The sequence below is a fragment of the Condylura cristata genome, unplaced genomic scaffold (genome assembly GCF_000260355.1).
Source record: "Condylura cristata isolate star-nosed mole 26May11 unplaced genomic scaffold, ConCri1.0 scaffold00009, whole genome shotgun sequence".
Taxonomy (NCBI): Eukaryota; Metazoa; Chordata; class Mammalia; order Eulipotyphla; family Talpidae; genus Condylura; species Condylura cristata.
In genome coordinates, this window is record NW_004567110.1 from 25,630,176 (window position 1) to 25,657,977 (window position 27,802).

At 39.8% G+C, this 27,802-nt stretch overlaps 1 protein-coding gene across 1 annotated transcript in view; it reads right to left on the bottom strand.

Moving 5' to 3' along the window:
- The window catches only part of GRHL2 (grainyhead-like 2 (Drosophila)), a 126,605-nt gene that overhangs the window by 30,282 nt on the left and 68,521 nt on the right, over positions 1-27,802 (bottom strand). The window contains exons 8-11 of the mRNA XM_004680005.2: positions 21,127-21,221; positions 4,608-4,766; positions 1,160-1,247; positions 226-365 (exon numbers count right to left, since the gene is read on the bottom strand). Of these exons, the coding sequence (XP_004680062.2) occupies positions 226-365; positions 1,160-1,247; positions 4,608-4,766; positions 21,127-21,221 (482 nt within the window). The remainder of the gene's footprint in view (positions 1-225; positions 366-1,159; positions 1,248-4,607; positions 4,767-21,126; positions 21,222-27,802) is intronic.

The window sequence follows — 27,802 nt, forward strand, 5'->3', positions numbered from 1 at the left end:
TCTTCCTCTTTCATTGCTTTGTCAACACTTCACTAGTATCAGCTCACTCTCTTTTTCCTCTTAGTAAGTCAATTTCCTCTCCTGAGACATTCCTTTCTATAAAAATCCATTCTCTATAGGGAATGCCTGGAACGTGGGCTTTATTTTAAAATCAACACTGCCTAAGGTAATTCTATCTTAAGTCTCCACCAATCCCTCAGGTGGATGTTAGCAGGTAGGTCATACCTGTCCTGTCCTTTGCAGGTTTGCAAAGTGAACATCGGGTATGAAGAGGACTGGCTGTGAGTGTAGGTCAGGCATCGTTTTGAAGAAGGTGATGTCACTCTTCTTCTGTAAAGGTATTGCTGCCAACTTCCCATCAGAGGCTGGACAAAAGCACAAGACCGAAAGCTTGGGATTATGCATGACAAAGAAAACACAATGCTAACACTCTTTGCTGACGTTTCCGATTTTCTTCTTTGAGGCTTTCTATTTTTTTTAAGATTTATTTATTTATGCACACAAGAGCTTGGGTGCAGGACAGAGGTGTGGGATTGGGGTGGGGTGAGAGGATTCACTAGAGACAGCGTGGGGAGCAGAACAGGAGCAGTGGGTGAGACAGGAGAAATCTGCTGCACCATGTAGGTCAGCTCCCTGGCCAGGGATTGAACTCCTGCTTCAGTGGCTGCAGGGAGCTTCATAGTTTTGAGACTTATCCTCTGCACCACCAGGGAGGCCTTCCTTTGAAGCTTTTTAAAAGCTTCAACATATAAACATACTATAAGCATACATATAAACATACTATATAAACACATATAAACATACCATAAAGCATAGACACACACACACACACACACAACAGGAAGAGCATAAACTCTTAGTAGCACATGGAGATGGCAAACCAACCACCTCAACCCTCGTGTCCCTCTCTAGGGCCCCCAAGTCCTTCTCTGGAAAAGAAGGATGCTGATATCCATATCTCAAAGACCCAGCTGGCTCAAACACTCATGATCACATGATTCTATTTGCTGTTTGCAGGGACATTTCACCCACTCTCCACCGCTAAGGAAAAGCAAGCCATCTCTGGCATTGACACAGCTTCCCCTGCTACCCACTTTCTCCACCTGTCTCTCCAGTGAACCTGGCCCGCCAGATCCCACCACTTTCCAGCAATACTCACAGTTGTTGCACTGGGTTTGGGAAGCTTGACCTTTCCCTTTCTTCCTGTTCTGCTTCCTCTCTTCATCTCGGATCTTTCTTTCTGCTCCCTATCAGGGAAAAACCAACACAATGCTTGCATGTTATCAGTGCACATATAAAAACACTGTCTGCACATAAGTCAGGGGGATAAGAAACCAAGCTGGGAGGAGGGGAGCAGCCAGCTTCACTTCTGGCCTGCCCAGGGGTCCGTTTAATATTTGGTTTCATAAACAAAATAAAATATTCAGTTTCTGAATATGGAGACCTCTCTTTAGTCTATACTACATTTCTGACCTCTGAGTTACCCCACTTCTCTTAGATTTCCCATGTTATTTGTACCTTGCCTATTTAAAGAACTTCAAGTTTGAATCCACAGAGAAATAACAGACCCATCTCCCTGTCCTTGCGAAGCCATCGACTGTAGCGATCATAATAAAGTATCAGTAGAAGAAACATTCCTACCCATCAAGAGAGCATTAAAGTTGAGTATGAGTCCCCTATAAAGCTTTTCCTTTGCTCATTGTGATATAACTTTTAAAAGTCATTACAGTGATGGAAATGGGGGCAGGCAAAAAGAATGTGCACCTTTGGGATTCCGGTGTCACTCCTATACAAAGGATGACTTTGTACATACAAGTCTGATGTTTTGTATTATTGTAATACGTTGAACACTTTTAGAAATGGTCTCATGCAATCAAATAGGAAAAAAAAATGATAAATGTATTTCCTTTTTGCTCCTCTGCTCTCTTTTCATGGGCTTCTTTCACAAATCCCACCCTACTTAGCCAGCTGATGTCACACTGTCTCTTCCCTTCCTTGACCTTCGATGATTCTCTGATTATCTTGTTCTCTCCTTGATAATTCCTCCATGTTAGCTTTGCCAACTCGTTTTCTCAGTCCCCAAACACAAACATTTTCTTTTCAGTCTCGCTACAGAAGAATTCACAATGCTCTGAGAAGATGACATCCAGATAGATACCCTGAGCCTAAACCCTTTCCTTAACTTTCAGATGTGCATTTACAGCTTCTGCCTTTTATGCCAGCATATCAAAGGAATAGTGAAGCATGATCTAATAGCCACCTCAAACCCTTTACAAAATGTTCCCAGATCATCGCACAGATAATTTGACAATGTAAAAATTAAATATTATGTTATACAAAAACAAATCTATTAAAAAACAAAATTACTTGCAACAAAATAGCACACAAAACATTAAACCTTACTATATAAATGATAACTCAATTTTTTTTTAAATTAACCTATCAATGCTATATTAGAAAAATGGCCAAGAGTCATGAAATAGACAATTCATGAATGGGTCTTTGAATGGTCTGAATAAAAACAATGAGATATGTTTTACTTATCATAGTGGTTTGTTAGTTTTTTTTTTTTTAATAAAAGTAGATTCCCAATTCTGGGCAAAGCAGACCACAACATAATGGAGATTTGTGGTAAAGGAAGGCATCATAAAAGAGATGACTTTCGAGCTAGTTCTAAGCTTTAGGGCTAATTCTTGAATGAGTAATTATAGCTATTACTTAGCTGGCACTTACTCTGTCTCAGGTAAGTGCAAAAAGCTTTACATAAACAGGACTGGACAGTTATAACATTTTTAACCAGAAATTTTAAATATTCATTTTTATGTCAAAAAAATTCTTCATACCACAAAGGAGTAATTATTTTATAATGCTTCACTTTGAAGTTTTTGACTGTCAATGACACCATGGAAATTCATACTAAGAGGGAGATAAAATGTAGAAACATCTGCTCTGGAAGTCTCTTTAAGATATATTATGGGTTTGTAGATTTCTGTGTCTACGTAACAGTATTTTCAGAAAATAAAATAGTAAATGCACGAACGTTGCCTTGTTCAAATGGGTAAAATATAAGCAAATGTTCCCATTATTTATTTTTTGTTCGATCTATACCAATACGTCTTATGATGTATTGGTAGCTCTGTAAATATAACTTTTAGTATAAAGAGAAATTTGAAACCTTATCTACTTACAAAAAAATATAACACCCAAAATAGAAGCCGAGGTCAGGCAATTTTATTCTAAATTGGTGTTTGATTTTGTACTATTTCTGTTGGGCTTACTGGTGTTTTCATTCTATTTCTGTTGAAACTATTTGTTTCAAGATTCATATACGTTCATGCCAGTTTTTAGGAAAGAAAGCCACCTGCTTATTATATTACAGGCATTCTTTGATATCCCAAATCCAAAATATTAAGCTAAAACATGAAGTAGCTCTTCACAGAGTGTAGTCTTGATGTTATGTTTAGCTAAGAAATATCCTTCCCAGAGTGCACAGCTATCAGCATGATAAACAATTCCGAGAGTACCCTGACTCCCAGGAGAACCACAGGTCGCATTTCTAAAATTAATCTTCTCCGTCACAGTGTTACCTGGAGAAAGCTTCCTTGAACGTAACCTTGCAGGAATTCCTTTCCTTCCTTTGATTACTTGTGACTAGAAACTTCGAGAAACTATTTCTTCCCTTTTTGTTAAAGTGCAAGAGTCCCAGCTCTTCCATTAGAGCGCAATTTACATTATTTGGTATAAATGCCAAATTTATAATATGATAGTAATTTCCCCACCTAAATATTCACCGCGGAGTGTTAAATTTGAAAATTATGCCTAAAGACTTGCTGACTATGTTGTGGTCACTCTGGCCACCTTGAGAGGTGATAGCAATCTTTTTTTTTTTATTTAATAGGTATTTTCTTAAATACATTTTGGGAATGTGGCTTTAACCAATTTAAAGTTGGCTAAGGCACCAAGGATGTATCTTGGTGGAGGGGTATCTTTATTTTTTCATAATCTTCAACACTACTGTCTTCAATATTATTCCAAACAAGAATTAATTAACAGAAAAACCATATATTAAAAAAAGTATGTGGTTTATTTATCAAGGTTTACATAGTACTAATTTGCAGCAATGCAATTCTTATTTTTCAGAAAAGATAACAGAAGTCATTAAATATGGACATAAAAGTAGGCTTCATGAATATTAAAAACCTACCTCTCCAACTGAATAAGTGATGACTGATGAAGTTATTTTGTAGGTGTGCATTCTTATCCCAAAAATCTCTAATGAGAATCCTTTTAGCCCACAGAGGTTATATTAATGTGTTCTAGGACAGAATCTATAGCTCGAGTAAAAACTATTAATCTATTATTTCAGTTATCTAAGTAAACCAGACTTGAGGCACTGAGCAATGTCAACCAGTCACTAAATGAGCGGTAAAAATGACTGACTAAAAATTGAGTTGACTGATGACGGCCTAGATATCTAATTGGAGTTAAGAATGGTGAGGCGATTATTTTGACAACGCAAGATAAGAGAATCTGACAAGGGAGGAAAGCCATTGAAAGTAATATCTAACAACAAGATACCTTTACGACAAGCTGTCATCTTTACTTACTTTGTCACAGAAGACCTTGATCTGGCAATAAGCTCTGTGAATGGGTTTATTGCTACGATTATTATAACTGTACGTGTCAATCTGAATCATCAAAGGAAGTCCTTTCACCCCTTTCTGGGAAGAGAAATCTGTACTCAGGCAATTCACAGTGATGAAAATCTGAAGAAGAGAGAAAGAGAAGAAAAAGTTCACAAGTCACCATTAAAAGGATCTGTTTTTAAAAATGCCTTAACTTAGAAGTAAAAACACTGAACAAATCTATAAGGAAAATTGAAGAATATTAGCATCCTCATATAAAAATACATTAAGCATAGACAACATACATAATTATAAGCTAAAAAACTGTTTCATGTTTAATCTTGAAACACTAAATTAAAATTACTGTCCTTAAAATATACACAGCCAGGCCCTCCCTGGTGGCCCAGCGGGTTAAAGCACAGCACTAAGAGGCAAAAGCCACTTCCGCATGAGTTGGATTCCCACCTTGGAGGTGACCCACATGGTGTGGCAGACCTCTCCTGACCCGCCTGCTGCTCCCCTCAGCAGTGTATTTCAGTCCATCTGCTTCCCGCTGTCTCTGGTGAATACTCTCACCCACCACACCTCTGGCTTGTACTTACTAATGTAAGCATGAATAAATAAATCTTTAAATATATATATATATGTATATATATATATATATATATACACACATATACATACTTATTTAGTTTTCAAATACAAATACATTAGTAAAACACTATCTTTTCAACCTATTAAAACTATCACTTGTAATAGTTACATCAATTTCTCTAAATCATGGATTAATTTTTTAAAAAAGCAAACTAGAGTGGCCCTCCCTGGTGGCGCAGAGGATTAAAGCACTGCACTGAGAATCTAAAGCCGCTTCCGCATGAGTTCGATTCCCGCCTGCCAAGGAGGTGAGCACATGGTGTGGCAGACCTCTCCTGACACGCCCGCTGCTCCCCTCAGCAGTGTACTTCGTCGATCTGCCTGTTCTGCTCCCCACTCTGTCTCTGGTGAATCCTCTCACCCTCCGCATCTCTGGCCTGTACCCCAGTTCTGTATGAATAAATAAATAAATCTTTAAAAAAAAAAAAAAGCAAACTAGAGAATGCATTCGTTTTTTTCATTAGAATATAGTTATTTGTTTACAAGTCTGTCTGTTGATCATTAAGTATGGAATTTAGGACCATTTCTTACTGGTGTCTTGCTGGTACCTATCATAGTACCCGAAGGAGAAGAGACAGTCAATAAACATTTAACAAAGGACATTCCTGCAGAAAGCAAAGCCAGGAGCTGCAAAAGGTTATTCAAAATTTTTATTTGACTATCTAGATTGATCTAGTTCATTTCAAACTCTGTGCCTGCAGCCTTTATACACCAGAGATGACATTTTTAGTTCTACATCTATATAAAGATCATTTTGGTTTTACTTTCATGCCCCTTACTTGACCATAAACACATTAACACGGCACCATCACAGTAGCCAGACAACAGGTCTTCATGATGCTCAGACTACAGAGACCTTGTGTGCTGCATCCCAAGTTCTCGTTTTTCCAGCCACCATCTGAAAACTAGCGGTTCAGGATGACCTTACCTTGGATATTTTCATTTCATTCACTCATTCCTTTTTATTTGTTTGCTCGCTCATTCATTCATTCTATAAATATCAGCACAAGCTCACAGCGGGTCAATAGACACTAGTCATTGGGGATAAGAAGGCCAGATGCCAGCCTCATGCATCGGAGAGCCCACAGGGAAAGCAGATGAAAAATCCAGCACTGACCAGCACGAGGTGCTCAGGGTCTCCAAAGGGCCCTGCAGAACCAAGCCGTGGACCCAGAGGACACCAGGTGATACAAAGCCCACAAAGACGCCAGTGTGTGCTCAGGGACTCTAAAAATAATTGTTTATTATTAAGAATGGTAAAGGCAAAAGGTGACTCAAGATGCAAATGTCAGAGTGACTTTTTTAGACTTGCAGGAAAGACTGTGACTTGCCTGGTTCTCCTATTGAACTTCAAGAGTAAACATGGAGGCTGTCTGCTACTTCTGGAGATGGCTTAACTTCAGAGAATATTTACTCATATCACATATTTTTAAATACCTACCAGGTCCCTAAGGCTGTGCTGTGCACTATCCCAGATGCACTAAGTATGATCCCTGCAGTCACAGAAGCCTGAAGCTGGAGGGGAGAGAGATGGTGAGATGGTGCACTAAAGATTACAATAACCTGACCAGATACTGATCTGTAGGTTAAAAACAAAAAGCAGGCCCTCGCTGATGATGCAGTGGGTTGGAGCGCTTCACTGGCGAAGCTAAGCCAAGCCATGGCCGCTTCAGTGCAAGTTCGATCCCAGCCCCGGAGGTGACAACACCCCGGAGGTGCCCCAGACCTCTCCTGTCTCGTTTGCTGCTCCCATCAGCAGTGTTCTTGGTCGATCTGCCTGTTCTGCTCCCACTCTGTTTCTGGTGAACCCTCTCGCTGCCCCTGCACCTCTGGCCTGTACCCCATTTCTGTATAAATAAATAAATCTTTTTGTTTTAAAGCATACTTTCTTTGGAATATTTGATTTCTATTCTTATTGTTATAACTGACATGTTCGTTCTGTGACAAAATGCACAAGCACACCTTTATGTCAGCAACTCAGATGATCACTCGGGGGAGCTATGTAGTTGTCCACTGTTTGGGTCACACACTGCATGCTGAAATCTTCCTGCCAGTGACTGTAATTCACAGGGGCCTCAACCCAGACTTGTTTTCCACGCCCTCATAAAGTCTGCCTAGTACTGCAGATGCTGGAGGAGAAAAGTGCTCTGATGTATATTTCATACTCATAAGGATTCATGGCTGCTCAGTGATTTTCCATACATCACTCACAGAGGACGTGCACCGAGAAGGACAGAGGGCATTTAGCAATTGTGGCTTGTCTGCACCGAGTCTCACCTAGAGAGCGTCGAGGCACAACTAAGAGCTGATGGAATGTGTATATTACAGCACTTAGTTGGATAGCATGAAGCCACAAAGAGCAGAAGCTCACCAGCAATGCACTACAATAAACAGATAAGTCCTGTTGGAGGCATTATGACAAATAGCCGCGCAGTCAGTAAACAAGGTCTTTAACGGTCAAATGAGCTATATTACACTAGGTTCTACAAGAGATACTTAGACAAGGTCTTCTTACAAAGAGAGGTCCGTAGTAGATGATCCAGTGGGCTCTCTTTGATTCACCACCGCCTACACTTGTGTAAAGGTAAACAACACAAGACTTTGCCTTTTCTTTTACCTGGCATTGTTAGCTCCCAGAGTTATTTTAATGGGCATGGATTTATAAGAGTGTTGGCACCGTTTTCTTCTTGCCCAACTGCCCGACCCCATAGCAAAACACAGTTTGAGGAGCCGATGGTATCAATCATAGTCTCGCTGCACTCAAGATCTGAATAGTTGAACTTTAACTGGAGAGGTGGGGGAAGGGGGTAGTTGGAAAGGCATGGAATGGCACTAAAACTTTGACTTGGGAACTGATAAGCATTCATTTGTTTCATCTTGCAAACCCAACCATGTCCCAGCTCCAGGAACAGCAGGCAAATATGAGAGCAAATTTCTTGGAAGTTTATCTACAAAGTCCAGTTTGTAAATGTGTATTATGGAAACTTAGGGAGAAGGTATGCTTTCCCCATCAAATGTTCATCCAAATGTCCAGCACAGAAAGTTCTTTTCAGCTACAGAAGGAGCTCTGATTACATAAAGAGTAAATGCCATGAACAACTGGCCTGTTGTCCGAGAATTATGAATATACATACGTTCATTTCATACTTTCAAAACTTCAGTAATTTGTTTTCCTAGAATTCTGACAGTGTACAATTTACTTTTTAGAAAAATACACATTAAACCAGGTGTACCCAGACAAATAATAGGTACTATTTTAATTTTGTCACTGTTCAAAGATTGATTTTAATAAAAAGATGATTTCTAAATGTACTCAGACCTTTCCAGAAATAGAGGCAGTTTCACAACAATTGCCATCTTTTTAGCACAGACATTTTTTCAATATTTGCAATTCCCTTTTGAAAGGAATGCACTAGATATCCTGTTCTTACACAAGTGGGTTTGCCCAGGTTGTGAGATCTCTTAGGTGTACAGTGTGCCTATAGCTTGTGTATAGAAACAGACTGATGGACTTAGGATTATTACATTGACTTGATTCTTAAATGCTGAAGATGTTTTGAGGGATGGCCATTAAAACCTGTGGACCTATATTTTGAAATTTATTGGAATGAATATATCATAACCTCCATTGTTCAATGCAAAGTACTGAATTTCCTCTCCGAACTATCTTACTTTGTATTTTTAAGAAGATCATTCTGATCAAATACTAGAATGCCACTTATTTACCAAGGTTGGAAGTGTTTTTGAAGATGTTGTACATGCATTAGCCTCCAAATTATGGGGCGAAAGGCACACCAAGAAGTCATCATCTTTACTCTAAAGCACAAACAATATATAAATGCATAATTTTGTGCATTTCCTTACAAGTTTCCTTCTACATTGCTGGAATTATTGAAAAACTTAAGATAATTTCCTTATATTCCAACCATTTTTTGTGACTTTATATGATTGTATTAGAGTGTAGACACAATGCTAAATTTAGGCTGAAAAACTAAGTAGACAATATTAATATGGGAAATCTTAGCCTTGGATAGCTATTCATTTCCTTCACATATCAACTCATCAGATACCTATCAAGGGTCTTCCTGTTTGCTCACTATGCTTAGAGATAGGATACAAGAATGAGACAGACTTTCCAACCTAAGGGAGTTTGCTATTTTGTTGAGAATCTAAGAAACTCAGATTTCCTGACACCTCCACTTATATCACACTGTTGGGGAATTGCTTAAAAAATAATATATTTATTTATTTTCTCATACAGTTGTTTGGGTATGTCTGTATATACATACTTGCTTTATTAACATATTCTACAATAATTTTCCATATTCTTTTAGTACTCGATCTTTTCCACTTCCAGAACATAGCAAATTTATTCCCAGTTGACAGCTTATGGTATTTGCTTTGCTGTCCCCACAGATCGTGAAACTGCAGGCTTATTCTCATTCAGATTTAAGTTCAATGTCAGCTCTTCAAAAACAAATCTTGAGTTATCTTGGAAGTTATCAAAGATAAGTTCATCTGGAGATACCTTCCTTCTCCTCCTCTTTCGGTCTCAGCCCATGACTAGTAACACATCTTATCACATTGACCTTTTCTATTTTCTTCATGGTATTTAACTTTGAATGTATCTTGTTGTTTATTGGTTTAGTGCTTAATTGTCTGCTCCATGGGGCTGTAAGTCCTTAAGAGGAAGGTTCCTGTGTCTCTCCCTCAAGCTTGTTCTATTCCCAATGCCAGGCTCATTGTACATATACACTATTTGCCAATGAATTAAGAGAAAATTACTTCTCTAAATACATGTCCTTCCTCATTCATGTCCTTGGTTCCATAAGCAAAAGTGCATAAAAACCTACACTGCTCGAAGTAGTTAAATTTAACAGCAGAACTAGCTTTTCCGAACACATTTACCTTCAAAACATGTTATCTGACTTCATAGGATGCATATAAATTGAGCACCAATTATATATTTAGTTTGTGTGTGTGTGTGGTCTACATTCTATACTCCATGGACAATTGCTATAGATGAGAGAGAAGGGACATAAGAGTTGTCACTATTCTGGAAGGCACATATTTAGATGTGACTAGCTCGAAAGGACCTCAAGTGCGCCTGTCCCCCTTGGCTAATGTTGTGCATGGGTGAGCACACTCCCCAGTAAGGCCAACAAACAAGTCAGCAGAGCACAGTGCACTCTGTCCTGCAAATAGCTGCAGCCCACGACTTTGTTTCAAGTAGAAGCCCCAGGTCCGGTACAAACATGCACCACACTCCCTGCCTCGGGCACATTTCCTGTTTTTCCCTGCACGAATAGACCCTATATATACCCATGGGCAGGCCTAATAAACAGACTTTGGATTTCAGACCCCAGGCTCCTGCTTCATTCTCTCCAGTCTCCTACGTTCTGGAGAATGTAGTGGTCAGCGCAACATTTACACATTAAGTTGCCTGTTGAAGACTACAAATGCTGTAAGAACTTGAATAAAAGGAGCAAATCCAACAAGTCATCCAGGGAAGATGCCCTACAGAGGTCTGGAAGAAGCAGAGGTAAAAGAGCACAACTCTGTGAAGAGCGAAGAGACCAGTCTACCAGGAGGGATGGGGAAGTTATGTGTTGGAGAAGGAAGAAAGATGCTGGAGAAAAGAGGAGGGAACGGCCAGCCAAGAGGCTCACATCTGTGAGCAAGTGACGGACACATGATGAGCTCCAGTGTGTTGTCGCTGTCACCACAGGCAGACAGATCTATGGTGAGAGTATTCAGCAAAAAGGTTAGAGAGAGGCCCAGGAGAGTAAGGACTCAGAAAATGCCATCAGGTTTGGAATTTAAAAAGGACCGTGCCCTTTCCAGAGGCCAGGCTAAAGAAGGAAAGAGTGGGAGACTGGATTGCTGGGACAGGGTGGACAGGACATGAAGATGAAGCATCTCAGTAGGGGAATCCGACAGAAGATAGAGGGGTAGGCAGGAACAAGACAGTAGGCTGCAGGGCCAAGCAGAGATGTCCTTCCAAGGTGGATATGGTGTCCGGACAATAAGAGGAGGATGTAGGAGACTGCAGAAAGGAGGAGCGGTGGGGATTCTGGGAGAGAAGGATTAATGAAGTCAACTCAAAAGTGAACTTTTATAAGTTGAGTGCTTTCTCTAAAGCTGGACGGTGAAATGAGAGCAAACAACAACAAAGGAAAAAAAATGTAAAACAGGCTTAAAATTATGAACCTGGTACACTAGGCATTGGATTAACTATTTAATCTTTCTGTGTCTAATTTGCCTTGTTTTCTAAATAGGTATAACAGGGCCCTCCCTGGTGGCACAGCGGGTTAAAGCACAGCACCAAGAAGCTAAAGCCGTGATGGGAAACCCACAGGGATTACAGTTGAGATTAAAAAAAAAATGCACAAAATGATGTAAAAATAAACTATTATATTAAAAATAATAATACAAAAAAAAGAAGCTAAAGCCACTTCAGCATCAGTTTGATCCCTGCCTGCCCCGGATGTGACCACATGGCGTGGCAGACCTCTCCTGACCTGCCCGCTGCTCCCCTCAGCAGTGTACATTGTCAATCTGCCTGTTCTGCTCCCCACTCTGTCTCTGGTGAATCCTCTCACCACCCCTGCACCTCTGGCCTGTACCCCAGTTCTGTATGCATAAATAAATAAATCTTTTTTAAAAAAAATAGGTATAACAATCCTTACCTTGGTATTGTCACTCTTTACAATGATATTATCTCATTAAACTCTACCAGAAAAGGCTCAGCGAGTTTACTATCCTCACCACTGCCTTTAGTTCTGAGACACCTAGCGTCCCAACTGTTCCTATTCTCTGATTCCGAGCTCGTCCTTACCCGCTCCCTTCCCCCCCAGCACTATCCACAACACCCCATGTATTTTACCTTTCCAACTACTCCGTCAGGCTCGCCCCTTAGAGACTAGCCCTGCACTCACAGGTTCAAGTCCTCCTTCCTGTCCACTGCTACAGTAGCTTCCTGATGGGTGACGCCATTGCCAAAGGATTCAGAGGCAGGTTAGTTATATTCACGTTAATCTGAACACATTAATTAAGGTGAGTTGATTTTAAAAACATAAAATCTACAACTGTGTGACATGAGTAGGGCTGAGTCACAGGCTTGGAGGGAAAGTGTAAGGGAGAAATCTCTCAGGCAGAACCACTCTTGCTCTTCAGATTGCCTGTTTCTGTCTTTCTGCTCTGTCATCTGAACAGAGCTTGGGAAACAGACCCTCAGGATAAGGAAGAATGTGGACTTGCCTAACAGTGGGTTGGTTTGTTTCATAAATAGAGTTCACAGCCACAGGAAGAATATTAGCATAGACCAAAAAAATTCACCCACTCAACTTTTTGATCACTTGTTCTTTAAAATCTTTTCTGTTCATGTTTTACACTGAAAACTTGTTTTGAAGTTTGTAGTACCTAAATATGGCCCAACATTGAGAAGACACCAAAAGATAAATGAGAATCACCCCCACCCCACAGCTTCCCAACCAGCCATTTCTTGAGTATCCGTCACAGTTTCTGTGAATCCTTCTAGAACTAGGAAAGAAACACAAAACCTTTTTCTTTTTAATACATCTGGTAGCATGGGAAACACACAGTAATGAAGCTTTAACTTTGTGTTTTGAAGATAATGCTTTCTTTTTCTTTAAAGAGTTGAAATATGGAGTAACAGTTTCTCCTAACATCAGGTTGTTTCCAGTTTTACCCATCTTATAAACAATGCTGCAATGTGGATCTTTTAACAGAACTTTTGTGAACAAGCACATATAAATTAAGGCAGTGAGATGCTGGTTCACTGAGTTCTGACTTCACTACTCACTGAAATTGCCTTCTCAATAGCATGCTTATAAGCACGGACTCTCAAAATCAGGAGATCTTGTTAAAATGCAGATCCCAGAGCCCCAGAGTTTCCCATTTAGTAGGGCTGAGATGACAGCTCCAAGTATTTGCACCACTAACAATTTTCCAAATTGATACCAGTACTGTTTATGAAGCCCCAGCATGAAAAAGTACAGCCCTCAGCATTTGACTCCATTTCTCACTTCCTTCACTTCCTCTTCATTTCCCTTTCCCTGCTTCTGTCCTCTCCATATGGATCACCCCTTCCTTCTCTGGATCCTCTTTCTCCATTTCCTGACATAGGGTAGATCAAGTCCCATCTTTGATCCACTCTTTCTCATGACTTCTGTCGCTTCTTTAGCAAGAACTTCTTTCCTGTCTTCCACAATTCCTTGCTCTTCTCTGCTTTCCAAGCCTCTGCACCCCTTCCTCTATTTCTGTGTTCCTCTTTCCAGCTTCCACTTAACACACAGCCCATGTGCTGTGTCTCCACTCCCCGCTCAGGTCTTCCCTGAACCCACAGACAGGCGATTTCACTCTGTGCTGAAGTTTTTAGAAGTGAAGTATGGTGTGTGTGAGTGTGTGTGTATCTGTGTGGGAGAGAGAGAGAAAGAAAGGATAAAGCAAATGTGGAGAAGATTATTTAAATGAAAAATGAAATTCACCTAAAACTATGAATATTTCATAATGTGTATAAAGCACCTGGCAGAGTGCTGGAATATGGTAATCACTAAACAAATATTAGCACCCATGGCGTGCGTGCGTGCACACACACAACCCACGTCTATAACCTAATTCTCTGCATGCACACAACAGTTCATACATGTAAGTTACAGAGCCTTCAGCAGAATTCAGGTCAGAACCCCAACATTCTAAGGAAAGATCAAGCCACTGATATCCTCAATGAGATCCAAAGACTATTCCTTTTCTGTATGAATTAATGCCTTTATAGTTTTTCCTGCCATCCATTACCTTATAAAACTGGAACAAAGGCAAGGCTTTGTTTAAGTTCAATACCAAAGTCTCCAGCAAATGTTTACCTTTCTCTTTTAAAACTCCCTTCACCCACACCACGCCCCAGCAAACACATAAAAATGCCATTTACCCTGCTTAGCAGTGTGTATCCTGACCTTTCACGACCCCCTGCCAAAAGTCCCCCCCCCACCCCGTTCTTTACTTTTGAGACCATGGAAGACGCCCTGTAATTCTCTAAATGTCTATAAGATGCTCTGTTGCAATTGGGCCCTACTTAGACTAAAATAGTAGAATGGGCTATAACTTTTCCTTAATCAGCCACAGTTCATCCTGGACTGTCTTCTAAGCAGAAAAGGAACTCAGATTGATAGCGGGAGGAAGGATCTGGAAGAAGGAACTAGGTCATGATGCCAGGGGTACTAAGGAATATGGCCACCTTTGGGATATTCTTTTGTTTCACCTTTCATCCTGAAAAATTAATATTTACAATCTTCACTCCCCCCACCCAATGTCCAGTCCTGGAGTTTAGCAGAAAGAGACACACAACCTTCCTCAGAAGACATGACTTACCAAAACTACCAAACCATAATTTATTCTAATATGCTACGTTTGACATGCAATGGAGACTCAATAAAACCTGATTAAATATTTTAGACCAAAAAGAAATGTTGAGGGAGAAAGAGAAGGAAGGAAGGAATCATAAAGTCGGGATCCTTTAATGGATTCATCATGATTTCATATTGAACTTCAAGGCAGACTTTCAGTTATCATAAGCTGCTTTTCCACCCAAAGAGACTAAATAACTACAGTACACAAGAAGGTTAGAACATCTATATTTTCTCCAATTTATTGCCTTTTCAAAGACTATGATCAAAGCATCACTGTTCCCACCATTCTGTCTTTTCAGTACTAAAATGGACATAATGAGGACTGAGAGGCAGTTTTTTCTATCCATTAGCAGCTGATGGTGCTAAAATCTAGACTTGGCTCTCTGACCTTTGGTTGTGCTTTGAAAGGCAGCACTGGGAAGAGAAAGTGTGACCTGCACAATGAGAAACCTGGAGTTCACATGCAGATTAAGTCACCCTATGATGATAACCCAAGTAATATCTTGCAATATGAAGCAATTCACAATCTGGCCACCTTGAATACCTGATGTTTAGAGCAGGGCTAGGGAACTAAGTCAACTACACTTTTTTAAGGGTGGATTTGTAAATACAGAAGAGAACTTTTTTACTCCTGGCTTGCACTTCTATTTAACTGCTCCGCAAGCTGATTCATTTTTCTATCCCTAAGATGGGTCTTAATTGTTGTAAGATATCTTCTTGGTATAAAGCAAAGTCAGACACAATGACAATAAATAAGGCAAAAATCTGCAGGGAAATTGAGTCCAGAGAAAATATAAACCCAACTTGCATTTTCTCACAATTTCAAATGTTACATGGAAATCTCTTGAAAATCTAATTAATTTCAAGCATCCAAAGGGATCTATAAAATCTACCTATAAAATGAATATTGTTATATGTAAATAGTTACTTTTTAAGTTGTAAACAGAAAGCAGAGTCACAGTGAACCTTCTGCAACTCTTGTCTTCTCTGATAATCACCATTCTTGCTTTTTTTTAATGCTATGCTTCCTGTATGATTTTGAAAGAAAAAAAAAAGAGTAAAGAAGAATCGCCACTCTTCAAAACAAAGAAAAAACATAAGAAAACCTCACAAAGGTAATATAAGTGTGAAAATAAAGTTTTCATGAATATAGTATGAGGTTATAATTACGCAAATGAGATACCCAAGGTAGGCTAACACATCCACTCAAATGAAGAGCACAAGGCATCTAAAGAGTCCTCACACTCATTTCTATGCCTGTAATGTGTATGCCTGCAGGTAATGTATGAGGATGGCAAAGAACTTGGATGCAGAGACCTGTGTGCTAAGTGTTGGCCCGTGAATCCTTCCTTGTTGGTGTGGGAAGGCAAGCAAAAGCTGGGAGACTTGATAGAACTGCTTTCCTCAAGGAATTAGCATTTATCATGTGTTGTTTTTTCTTTTTCCTTTTCTTTTCTTTCTGGACCCACAAAAGTTGTATTGATTTTCTCGAGGACAAATCATAGATCTTTTTGGTTTAAACAATTTCACAGCAGCTTTCCCTCTCTTGTGATGGTCCACAATAGGACTCTGGACTCAGAGGGACATGGAATTAAAATCCGCCTACTTCTGCAGTGCCTGGCATGTAGAATGTTATTATGTAGTGGAGCCAGAACCTGAGGGAAATGATCCATGTTGTCTTTCAATTTCATTATCCCTACCCCACCCTCACTAGATCTCAGCTTTGCTCATTCCCCAATCTCACCGTAAACTTTGTTAACAAGATGAAAACGTATGCTGGTTTGTGTCCTTTCTAAAACTCCAACAACTTACTGTCTGAAAGTTCTTCCCAAACCCCCAAGTACAGAAAGAGTATTTGAGTGCCGATTAGCCAATGCCCCTAAGTCCTACCTTCAGCTCTGCTCAGATGGTGAAAGCAAGGTAGGTGGGATTCCTGAAGTAATTGCTCTGGGTGCCGGGCAGCAGAGGCACGCAGGGGAGACAGAATTCTGTATCACTGAATTACAGCAGCCATTTTGTTAATCATCGAGACAGAGGGTGGACTAATAGTTCATTTGACTATCTAGTGACGCCGGAGGGGAAAGAGAAAACACATTTTCACTGAATTAAGAACATTCCAAAAGTTTGACTGCAAAGGGATTAAAAAGGGTTTGTGCTTCCTTTCACTTAGGTAATTTATAAGCCACAAGAGAGTAAAGCATTAAAATGGAGGGGGGGGGGGAATCTTTATGGTGTTTCAGTGTTCAACACAAAAAAGAAATGTGTTCCTTATTGCACTGAGTAACATTTTAATGTTCAAGCAATTTTCTGTAGTCACATGAGAAAGGTCTTTGTATCACACTGAGTTTCCTTTAATCTTGAAATCACTGTGAACAGGGAAATGGGACTGGACAAAAATAAGGGGCCCAAATTCAAGACTCTCCTTAGAAATCTGGAAGAAAGAAGAGCCTGTAATTAGGGTTTGCTGTGCCCCTGCTCTGAAGGGTGATGTCATCGCTTGGAGAAAAGCAGCTCCCCGTGCCAGGAATCTGAGCTTAGCACTCTTCACTGATTCAATAGGGTCTTGCGTGGGAATTCTTCATCTTGGGGATTAGTGGCCAACAAATCTACTTTGTAGGCACCAGTGTTTGGCCAAAGGAAGAAGATGGAAATGACCTGCAAGTGGGAGTCAAGTGAAAGTACGGGACACCACATCCTCCCAGTGCAATCATATGGGTGGGGCCTTCATGATCTGAGCATTACTAATAATCAATTTTAATAATTAAGTCCCTGCTGCTCCCTTTTGTGTCCTGTCCCAGCTCAGGAAACAGAAGCTCAGAAGGAAGATGTCAAAAGCAAGCTGTTCTGGTGCCATGACAGCCCAGAAAGGATATTTCCTTCTGTATCACCCTCTGCTCCAGTCCCCATCAATGCCCAAGCTGGAAGAGGTGGGCACTCAGAACCTGCCCACCTATGTGTCACCCGAGTGGGACCCACAGACACCATTCACATGCTGCGGAAGCTTCCAGCAAGCACAGGCCCTAAGGGGGAAAGAATGTCCTGGCTGCTCTTGTCACTGGGCACAGATGTGGTGGCACAACCAGCAAAACCGGTTCTGGGTAGAAGAACTGGAATACTTCTGCCAGGATCCTGCCACAGTAGAGGCTAGAAATCTACGCCTAATCTCTGCATCTCATTTTAACTCAGAGTTTTAACACTGTCCTTAGCCAAACTTTTCCCCATAACTAAGTTAACCTATATGATTAGAGTTCCATGTCCTTCCTTTCTTCCATTCATCGAAAATAGGAGGTAGAAGTAAAGTGAAGTCAGTAACAAAAGGAAAAAGTAGGAATGTATGCTGGAAAAATCTACAAGCTTTATCTCTAGATCTTGATTATGTATTTGTAGCAAGACAAGCAAACAGTAAGCTGTTTTCTCATAATAAAGTTAGTTTCCACGTAGTCTTCCTGGAAAAACAAATTTTCTCAAATGATGCTGCCATGGTTCAGAGAATGTTGATGGTGCCCCGTCTGTGCAGGCTTCTACAAAGTTGGTCTTGTGCAAAACAAATCTCATTCTTAACCAAAAAATGGTATCATCTGATTTATTGATACACATTTCCCACAGATTTCTAATGTTTTAAAAAAATATCTTCAAAGATCAAGATTTGCTCCATTGTGGACATTCAAGAGGATATCACAGTCACACATTCATAGTACCAACATGTCAGGCTCTGGTCCGCTGCCAAAGGGCGGGGCAAAGGAACCAGAAAATTCAGGCAGGGCTCCTGGTTCCGCTCCTCTTACTATGCTGTGCCCACTATTTCTCCAGCATTGATCTCCAAATACTGATCTAAATTATGTGATGGAGTGTATTCAGGGCATGAAAATTCCAATGTCCACCAGGCTAGGCAGGGTAAATTAAAAAACGGAGAAAACAAAAGAATCTTTAAAGAGAAAAGCCAGTACTCACAGAAGTCACTGATGACCTTGCAAACACTCAGGCCATGGATGCCAAACTCCTTAATTATTAAAAAATAACTAAATAAATAAATAAACCTAGATTTAAAGATTACCCTTCTGACTAATGTAGGCCAAAATTTAAATTTTGAAATATTAATACATAAGTATATGAGGGTCACATAAGTTCTGTCCCCCATACATAAGCTGTTGCTCACGAAGTTATGTGCTCTGGCCCCAGAAACCAAAACATCATGTGACAATGAGAACCCCAACCCTGGAGCCTACAGACTTCTGTGTGGGTATATGTGGGTAGTGCCGTGGGAACCAAGAGTCACTGTGGGAGGGGCATCTTTCACATCTGACCCTGTTTCATAACTGAGCAATTTGTTGTTTGCAGTGCTGATTATAAAATCAATAATATTTTAAAGAAATACCTTAGGTTCTGCAGGTTGGGGGAAAAAATCCTCTCTAATGAAGTAGATTTGACTTTTATGCTTCCTTTTAAACTCCTTCAGTATTGAGAATTATTTCTTTTATTACTTATGTGTTTACCCAGACTGCATACAATTCCAACAATCAAGTACTAGTCACTAAAAATATGAGATGCAAACAAACATCCTCCATGGCCATGACACCATGAGTTTTATCTCGTCAGCATGAAAGAACATGCATTTGCACGTGCAGACAAACCCACGCACAAGCTGAAGGGAGAGAAATGAACACCTAAGAGGAAGAGTGTGTCATCCAAATGAATGACTTTGATGCTTTACCACAGAACCTCCATCATTCAGACTGTCCCTTCCGGTACAGGCACCTTCTTTCAAAGATTCCTAAAGACACCTCACCCAACAGTTAGCATCCACCAGCACTCAGGACACAGATGCCGGGCTAATGAGCAGCAGGATGATGGTGGCAGCTCACGATGGCAGCTGGCTTTGTGTTGGCAAGGTCCCTCCAATGACAGGGTCCCACTGTCTCCCCAGTGACTGTTACCTGCTGGCCTCTCACCTCACGCTGACAACAGGTCATCGATTTTCCTGCCTCCCTACCCAGTTCACTGGGTCTTCACACATCATACCCAGAGCAAACACCATTACAACAGAGACTACTGGCAAAGTTGGTTTGAGGTCAGATGACTTGCTAAGGATCCCAGCAGTGGCCTGTAGTGTTAATGGACAAGCTGCCTTTTTATTATCTGGCTCAGCCATCTAGACTTTGAGAGAGCATGGCAGGAAGAGAAAGCGAATGGGTTGGAGAGAAACTTTACATGGAGGCAGGGTAGATCCTGGAACAAACTTTCCCTATAATTCTGTAAGGGACCTGACATACAGCTGCCATCAGGCCCCCTTCCCTCTCTGGGATGCACAGAGCCCCTGGAACATTCCCCGGGGAGCTCTGTGCTCTGCTGCTGCTTGCCCATTTGGGTCACCTTTCTTGGGACCAAAGCCAATTCCATTTACACTGTTTCATACATGAGTGAAATGAGACACTGAGCAATTCATCTTCTTCTGTAAATCATGCCCACAAGTTCCCATCCAGCTTCCTTTCTCACCCTGCTCGCAGACAATAAAGCATTGAAAGAAGTTGTTTACATTGACCTTTTCATTAGTTCGAAGACAAAGTCTTCTAACACCCTCCTAGATAGTACATAACTGAAGCAGAAAACAAGCTTAGATTTCACCTGAAAACTTCCCTAAGTGTAACATAAGGATCAAGGATCAGAAGCTAAGGAACACAGAAAGAAGGGTGGGCATAGCAAAGAAGTTGGGAGTCCACATAAAAACAGACTCATGACTGGAAAGCAAATCCAGATATCAGTGAGTCTACATTTTTATCTAAACCAGTGCAATGGTGGGCCAATACTTTTCTTAACTGTACTGGCACCAGAAAAATAGCAAAAGCTCAACCAGTCAACATGAAGGAAATGTCTCAAGGTCATGGTAATGGCTTCACTTTAGTGGGCAAGGTCAGAGATCTGCTCGCACCCTCATACACTTTGAACCTGGGGGGAGCTGGAGGATCAGGGGGTCTTGCCCAGTCACTTACCAATGAAGACCTAAGCTCTGAACACTTTACTGCCTCTGGAAAGACAGCAGTCAGAGGGAGTATTGGGGCTAAGTGGTTGGGGAATGGCATGGAGGGTATCTATAATGGAGTTGGAAAAGGTTTTCTGGTTTTAGCTTTTGCCAGTCCCAAAAGCCAAAAGGAGTTTGAGAGGGTCAAGCGACTGGGTCCGATTTCAGCAGACCCCAGAAGATCAAGCACACTCCCTTTTCTCCTTTGCCTTCCCCAAAAGCAATTTAGCTTCACATAATTGAATGCGTGTAATTTCTAGGGAAATACAGTCATTTCATCCCCTTTTTTTTGACTTGCGTGAAGAAATCCTTCCCTAACTAGCTAGACTTTTGCAAAAGAATCACCTGCAGAGAATGGCAGGTAATTTGAAAGGTATGAACACAGCGCTACTTTTACACTCACCTTGGCCTCTTCATTCACATCCCAGGTGAAAGAAACAGCGTTATATGCAATCTCCTCGATGTTTCCAATGGTATTAAAGCTCTCCTTGTAATCAGCTGTAACATAAAAGAAAAAGGTTTTAAAAGAGTGACAGTATCTTTTCTTTTCCCACTATGTATATATACTGCTATTTACCTGAAAAAGTAGATGTTCTGGGGAAAAGGGAGGTAAAGTAAAAAAAATAACAGTGCTTTATGCCTTTCTGTTTTCCCACCAATCAGGTATTAAGGTATTACTAAGATAATATTTAAACTGTAGAAGCATATGATAGTCTAGTTTTAATCCTCACTGCTTCCTGAGGTCCGTAACCTAATCCTACCTTTTGGAGTTAACCGCATATCCTTGGCCTCCTTCGATGTGATATCCTACCTTAATTCTGCCCCCTTCTATTCTATATAAATAAGCATTTGTCCTACCACAGCTGACATCATAGTAAAGCCCATCTGTTCATTCAAACTGATTATCTAGTCATTTATGTTCTTTAAATTCTTCCATAGTTATTTTTCTAAAATAAAACTTGAATTATGTACTTCTTACAATTTTTGGTAAGGCGATCATTTACAATGTGACCTATCACAGTGTAATAGGAGCCTTCATAATCAGTCTCCCCAAAGGACATTATAATCCTACCCCACAATGGGGATCAGAGAAAGATTCAACTCTGACAACACTGAAGAGAGTTTATTTGCAAAATCTTTTTGAGTAGTTTTCTCTCAGTTAGGATGGGAACTAGGTCTTATGATTGACGTCTAGGGTGTCCAAAGTTTATATTGTGTACAAAATTTGACATTCATGGACAAATGGACATCAAATTATTAAGCTTTCGAACATATGTCTGTATGTATACACACGCTCACACCACACACTTCTCTATCTGCTCATCTATCACCGGGCACTACATTCTTTCCTTAGTTTGGTTATGTAAATAGTGCTGCAATGAGATATGAGTGCATATATTCTTCAAATTAGTGTTTTTGTATTCTGCAGATAGATACCCAGGAGTAGTATAGCTGCACCTGATAGTAGATCTGTGTTTAATGTTTTGAGAAATAAAACTGTTTTGCTTTCCAGGGGGCTGAACCATCTACATTCCCACCAAAGGTGTATAAGGGTTCCTCTTCCTTCACATCCTTGCACTTGTTGCTTCTGGACTTTTGAGGCAGGCCATTCTCACAGGTCTAAGGTATCTCACTGTATTTTGATTTGCATTTCCCTGATAAATGATGATGAGCATTTTATTCACATGGCTATTGGCTAGCTCTATGTCTTCTTTGGAGAAGTGTCTGGTTAGTTGTGTCCATCTTTTGATTGGATTATTTGTTTTATTTTTTTTTGAGTGAGTTCTTTGGAGATCTTGAAGATCAGTCCTCTGTTAGATGTATGATATGCAAACATTTTCTTTCATTCAGTAGGGTGTCTCTTGTTTTAATGATAGTTTCTTTCACTGTTCGGAAGCTTTATAATTTGATGTAGTCCCATATGTTTATTTTTTTGCTTTTTTTCCCTTTCTATTGTAGTGATGTCCCAAAGGCATCACTGAAATGAATGTTATGAACTGTTTTGATAGGAATTGCACTGAATCTGCATATTTCTTTTGGTAAGATAGTTATGATAATGTTAATTCTTCCAATTCATGAGCATAAAATTTTTTCTTTTTTTTTTGCATAAAATTCCTTGTGTCTAAACAATGTCTTATAGTCTTCATTGTATAGGTCCTTCAGTTGTTTTGTAAGCTTTCACCAATTTACTAAAATAAGTGTTTAAGGTCTATCATAAATTTTAAAAGCAAATGTCATATGTAGAAATAAAGATGAACCAAAGTGTGGTCAAACCCTTATCCTAGGTCTCATGATATACTCCAGGTGTGCTATGTGAATTCATGAATTACTGCATTATAAGGTTTTATTTTTCCATATACTCCACCTGAAAAAATAAAAACTCTGATAAAATGTAGACTAACTCAGAAAAGTATTTAACAACTAATATAATACAAATAAAATGCTTTCTAGTTCCCCTAACTATGCACAGAGTTTCCATCAATTTCTCTCTAGTAGACTCACTTAGTTAACAGCTGTAATGCATAAATATTTACTACATGCCTACTCTATGCCAGACAGTGTTGCTTAAGAAATATCAGGAAGCAAGACTATGTCCTTGATCTTGTAGCACTTGCAGTCCGAAAGAAAACAAAATACAATTATGTATAATTTGCTATTTTATGACAAAACCTAAAAACAAAAAGACTGATGTGTCTACTTTTCATTGGCAGTAACATTGTTTATTTCCTTCATGGCATGTCAAAAATTTTTTGCTTACTTATTTATCATCAGCATTTTCAATGAGTGAAATAATTGCAGTAAATTACACACAAAGGAACACGCTTCAAGTACACAATTAACTTGAGACATAAAAAACAATGAAATCATGGCAGGAAGAACTGATATTCTACTTAATCATAATGAAAAATCCATGAAGTTGATTTCATTGTTAATGTCACCTTGCTAGTGTCCATTATAAGCTATGTGTGTCCTTGGGATGTCAGAGTAAAGACATGGGAATGCACAGTCATGTATATTCTCTAGATCTGTTAAGATGCCCCCAATATGAGAGCGAATTCCTGAAGCTCTTAGGATTGTATGGATGTCCCATAACACCTGCCTCTCAGGTGCTGAAGCACAGAAACACCTGGAAGGCTTTGGTAAAATGCATCGATTCTGATTCTACAGGTATTGGGTGAAGCAAAGAATTTGTCTTTCAAACATTCTCCTAGATGCTGCTGGTCTGGGGAAAACACTTTAGGTAATAGCGTTCTATTCTATGACAAAATGAAATGACTGACTCCTTTGGGGGCATTTGGTTCATTCCACATACAGTCTTAGAAAGTGCCTACCAGCCCTCCCTGGTGGTGCAGCAAGTTAGGATGCAACACTGCAACAGAACTGCAACCGCTTCAGTGCAAGTTCAATCCCTGGCCCAGGAGGTGACCCACGTGGTGCGGCAGACCTCTCCTTTCTGGCATGATGCTCCCCTCAGCGATGTACTTCGTCGATCTGCCTGTTCTGCTCCCCACTCTGTCTCTGATGAATCCTCTCACTGCCCCTGCACTTCTGGCTTGTACTCCAGTTCTGTACATATAAATAAATAAATCTTTTTTTTTTTTAAGATTTATTTATTTGTTATTTGTCTGTCCGTGTGATAGACTGTTCTTCCAAAATATTTACCCTCTTGAGTTGACCCACTGTGTAACTGACTTCATTGTTAATGTCACATTGCTAGTATCCACTCTAAGAATGTGTGTGTCCTTGGGATGTCAGTATAAAGACATGGGAAGCATAGATTTACCTTATAAATTAAACATTAAATTGTCACCAGACACTGACACTGTATAGAGGAGAATTATAGCACATCTCACATAACAATTAGCTGGTAGAAAGGTGCTGTGGAAATGTCATTCTATGAGGTAGAGAGACTGGACATTGTCAGACCATTGCAAATTCCTTGACAATGAAGGGTAAGGTGCAGTGCTGCAGCAGAGAAGAAGCAAAGAAAACATCCTATACACTGCACGCACCATGAAATTCAAAATGCTAAAAGTTAGCTCTTCAAAGACTAAAGGTTTTGTGTAAGGTGGAAAGACTGGGGGTAAGGATGGAAAATTTACAAATTCTTCCTGTTTCAGTAAAGGGCTGCTAAGTCTGTGTTAGTATGTAACACTTTCCATGTGTTTCTGACAAGTTATTCTGCCCAGAAATTATGACATGCAATGTTAATGTAATTGCTATGGAAGCATGATGGTGAATCTTTTTATATCTTTATTTTTATTTATTTATTTATTTTTGCCCTTCATCAGTATCTGCTAATAAGCATTAAAATTCAGACTCTTTCAGATTGAGTTTTCTCCAAACTGATTCCATATGTAAGTGTGATTCTGGAATACCGTCAAAGGAACAGCTAATTCCTTCACCTTAATTACATTTCACGTGGTTGGTAAATTATAACTACCCCTTTTAATTATTTTTTGTATATGTTGTTGGAGATTAAAAAGGAATGGTATAATTAATGTAAAAATCACTTCTCTTCTTAAAGATGTGGATTCTGTCTGGACTAGTGAAATAATGAACCTGGAATGCCAAAAATAGCTCAGGGCACTGTTGCCAATTCTATGTGCATACACTGCATTCTAAAAGATGGGGCTTACTTCAAAGCCAAGGACTCAGCAGTGGTTTATATATGTGGCAGCAAGATGCCACAGAGTCCATCTGCAGGGAGATGGGCAAAGCATGGGAAGAAAGGACATCAGGGGTAAAGACACATAGACATGAATTAACTTCCATCCTCCTCCCACCAACTCCTATGACCTTCAGTGATGCAGCCTCTCTGAACATGTATGCCCGAGTCTACAAATTGTAACAAAGGCTAAGAAACCAGATCCTACTACATCAGCAACACTCAACCTCAGTCTCCCCTAGCCCACCTGTCCTGAAATATCTGCCCCTTTGGTCTGCAAAGACCAAATAGAATCAGCTCAAATTCAAGAGTCAAGAATCATTTTAGGAGTATTTGCTCTGACTTGAAATAGATAAAATAAATAAATCCTAGTCCAAGTAGGTAAACTCTGAGATTTTTTTCTTCAAAATCAAAGAAGCTGTTTTTTGAATACTGAATGACTCATCACAACTCTAATAGTTCATTATTTCCTTTATAATCCTTTTCCCACGTCAGAGATGTCGTTTTCCTTAAGTGTGTTAGTACATGAGGTGACTTTTAAAGGCACTAAATATATGTGTATCATTTATTCTTGACCCTGAGCAAATAATAGAAATAGCCACCAGTTTCTGAGACTTGAATGTATTAGGTATACATACTTAAAGTCTCCCTCAGACAATTCTGATCTGTAGCTTTTTAATTCCTACTTCAAAATAAGAAACAAGTGAATGCCTTAAGTGCCTCTCCTGTCTGGGGATCACTTACCTTGGAAGGGACCAAATGGAAAGGTTCTTTCTGCTTTATATGCAGAAAGAACCTTCCTGGTTTGGTTTCTGTGATCAACACCTTTTGAATAAAGTGTCTTGTTTACGTAATCCCCACAGTGAGGGGTAGAATTGTGAAGACAAAATTTGTGACTCACAGAATGTGACTCTTCAATATTATTCAAGCAGGGCTCACTAGTAATGTCATCAGTATGTACTGCCCCCCTCCATGGTTAATTATAATATCCTCACAGATAGTATTTAAGATGGAATTTTTCTGGAATTTTCGCTCTAGGCTAATATTTTACTTGTGTTTATTTCAGCCTTCTGTTGATAGAGAAGACTTACCTAGACCAAAGTTAAGAGTTTTCAATTGGACTGGCCATAAACATAGAGCAAGAAAGGCATTTTCCACTATAACCCACTACTGTGTTCCATGTGTGCAAGGATTTTTTTAACCTTTGATTTTCTATTTATACTGGTCTTAACCCATAAACTTGATTTCAACTTGACAGGAGGCCATATCCTGTGGACAGACACGCATGCCCTTGTGCTTGTGCACACACCATGACTGCTAACTCTGAATTTAAACCCACGTGGATGGGCTTAAAATTAAACTCTACGTTGTCTCTTTAAACTATTTGTTCTCTGAGAAACAGTGCTTGGTACTTTCTGACAGCTTGCTGAATGAATGAAGACATGGATGGTATTTCAGTAAATAATTTATCCTTATCCATGTCCCAATTTAATAATGCTTTATTCCAGTTTTCCATTCATCATTTCATTACATCATATACTGACACTCTTGGGAATACGTGTGGGAACAGGAGACTTTAGGCACGTGGGTCAGAAGTTACTGCCCACAGAAATGCAAATTAAAACCACAATGAGATACCATCACACACCAGTGAGAATGGCACATATTAAAACAACCAGAAAACATCAAATGTTGGCGAGGATGTGGAGAAAAAGGAACTCTCCTGCACTGCTGGTGGGAATGCAAACTGATACAATCACTATGGAAAACTGTTGGGAGGTTTCGCTAAAGGCTAAAAATAGAGCTTCCCTTTGACCCAGCAATCCCACCCCTACTAGCTACCCAAAGGACACAAAAACATTGATTCAAAATTGCTGCTCAATTTACAATAGGAAAGATGTGGAATCAACCCAAATGCCCAAAAGTGGATGACTGGATGAAAAAGATGTGGAACATACACACAATGGAATATTACTCAGTAATCAAAAAAGATAAACTCATGCCTTTTGCAGCAACATGGATGGAGCTGGAAAGGATAATGCTTAGTGAGATAAACCAGAAAGAAAAAGAAAAATACCGGATGGTTTCACTCCTAGCAGGAGCATAAGGGGTGGGGCGGGGGGAGGGGGGCTGAGAAGAACAAATGTAACAAAGTAAAAATGAAAACAATGAACAACTATAAACCATAGATATTTTATAGGGGTGGAAAGGAGAATGGGATCAGTACTGGGGTGGGGTGGGAAGAGTGCATGGGGCCATGGTGATGGCCCATGGGTGAATTGGTAGTGGGGAGCCCCTGGGGATTACAACTGAGATGGAAAAATGCACAAAATGAAAAATGATGTAAAATAATAAAGAAAGAAAGAAAGAAAGAAAGAAAGAAAGAAAGAAAGAAAGAAAGAAAGAAAGA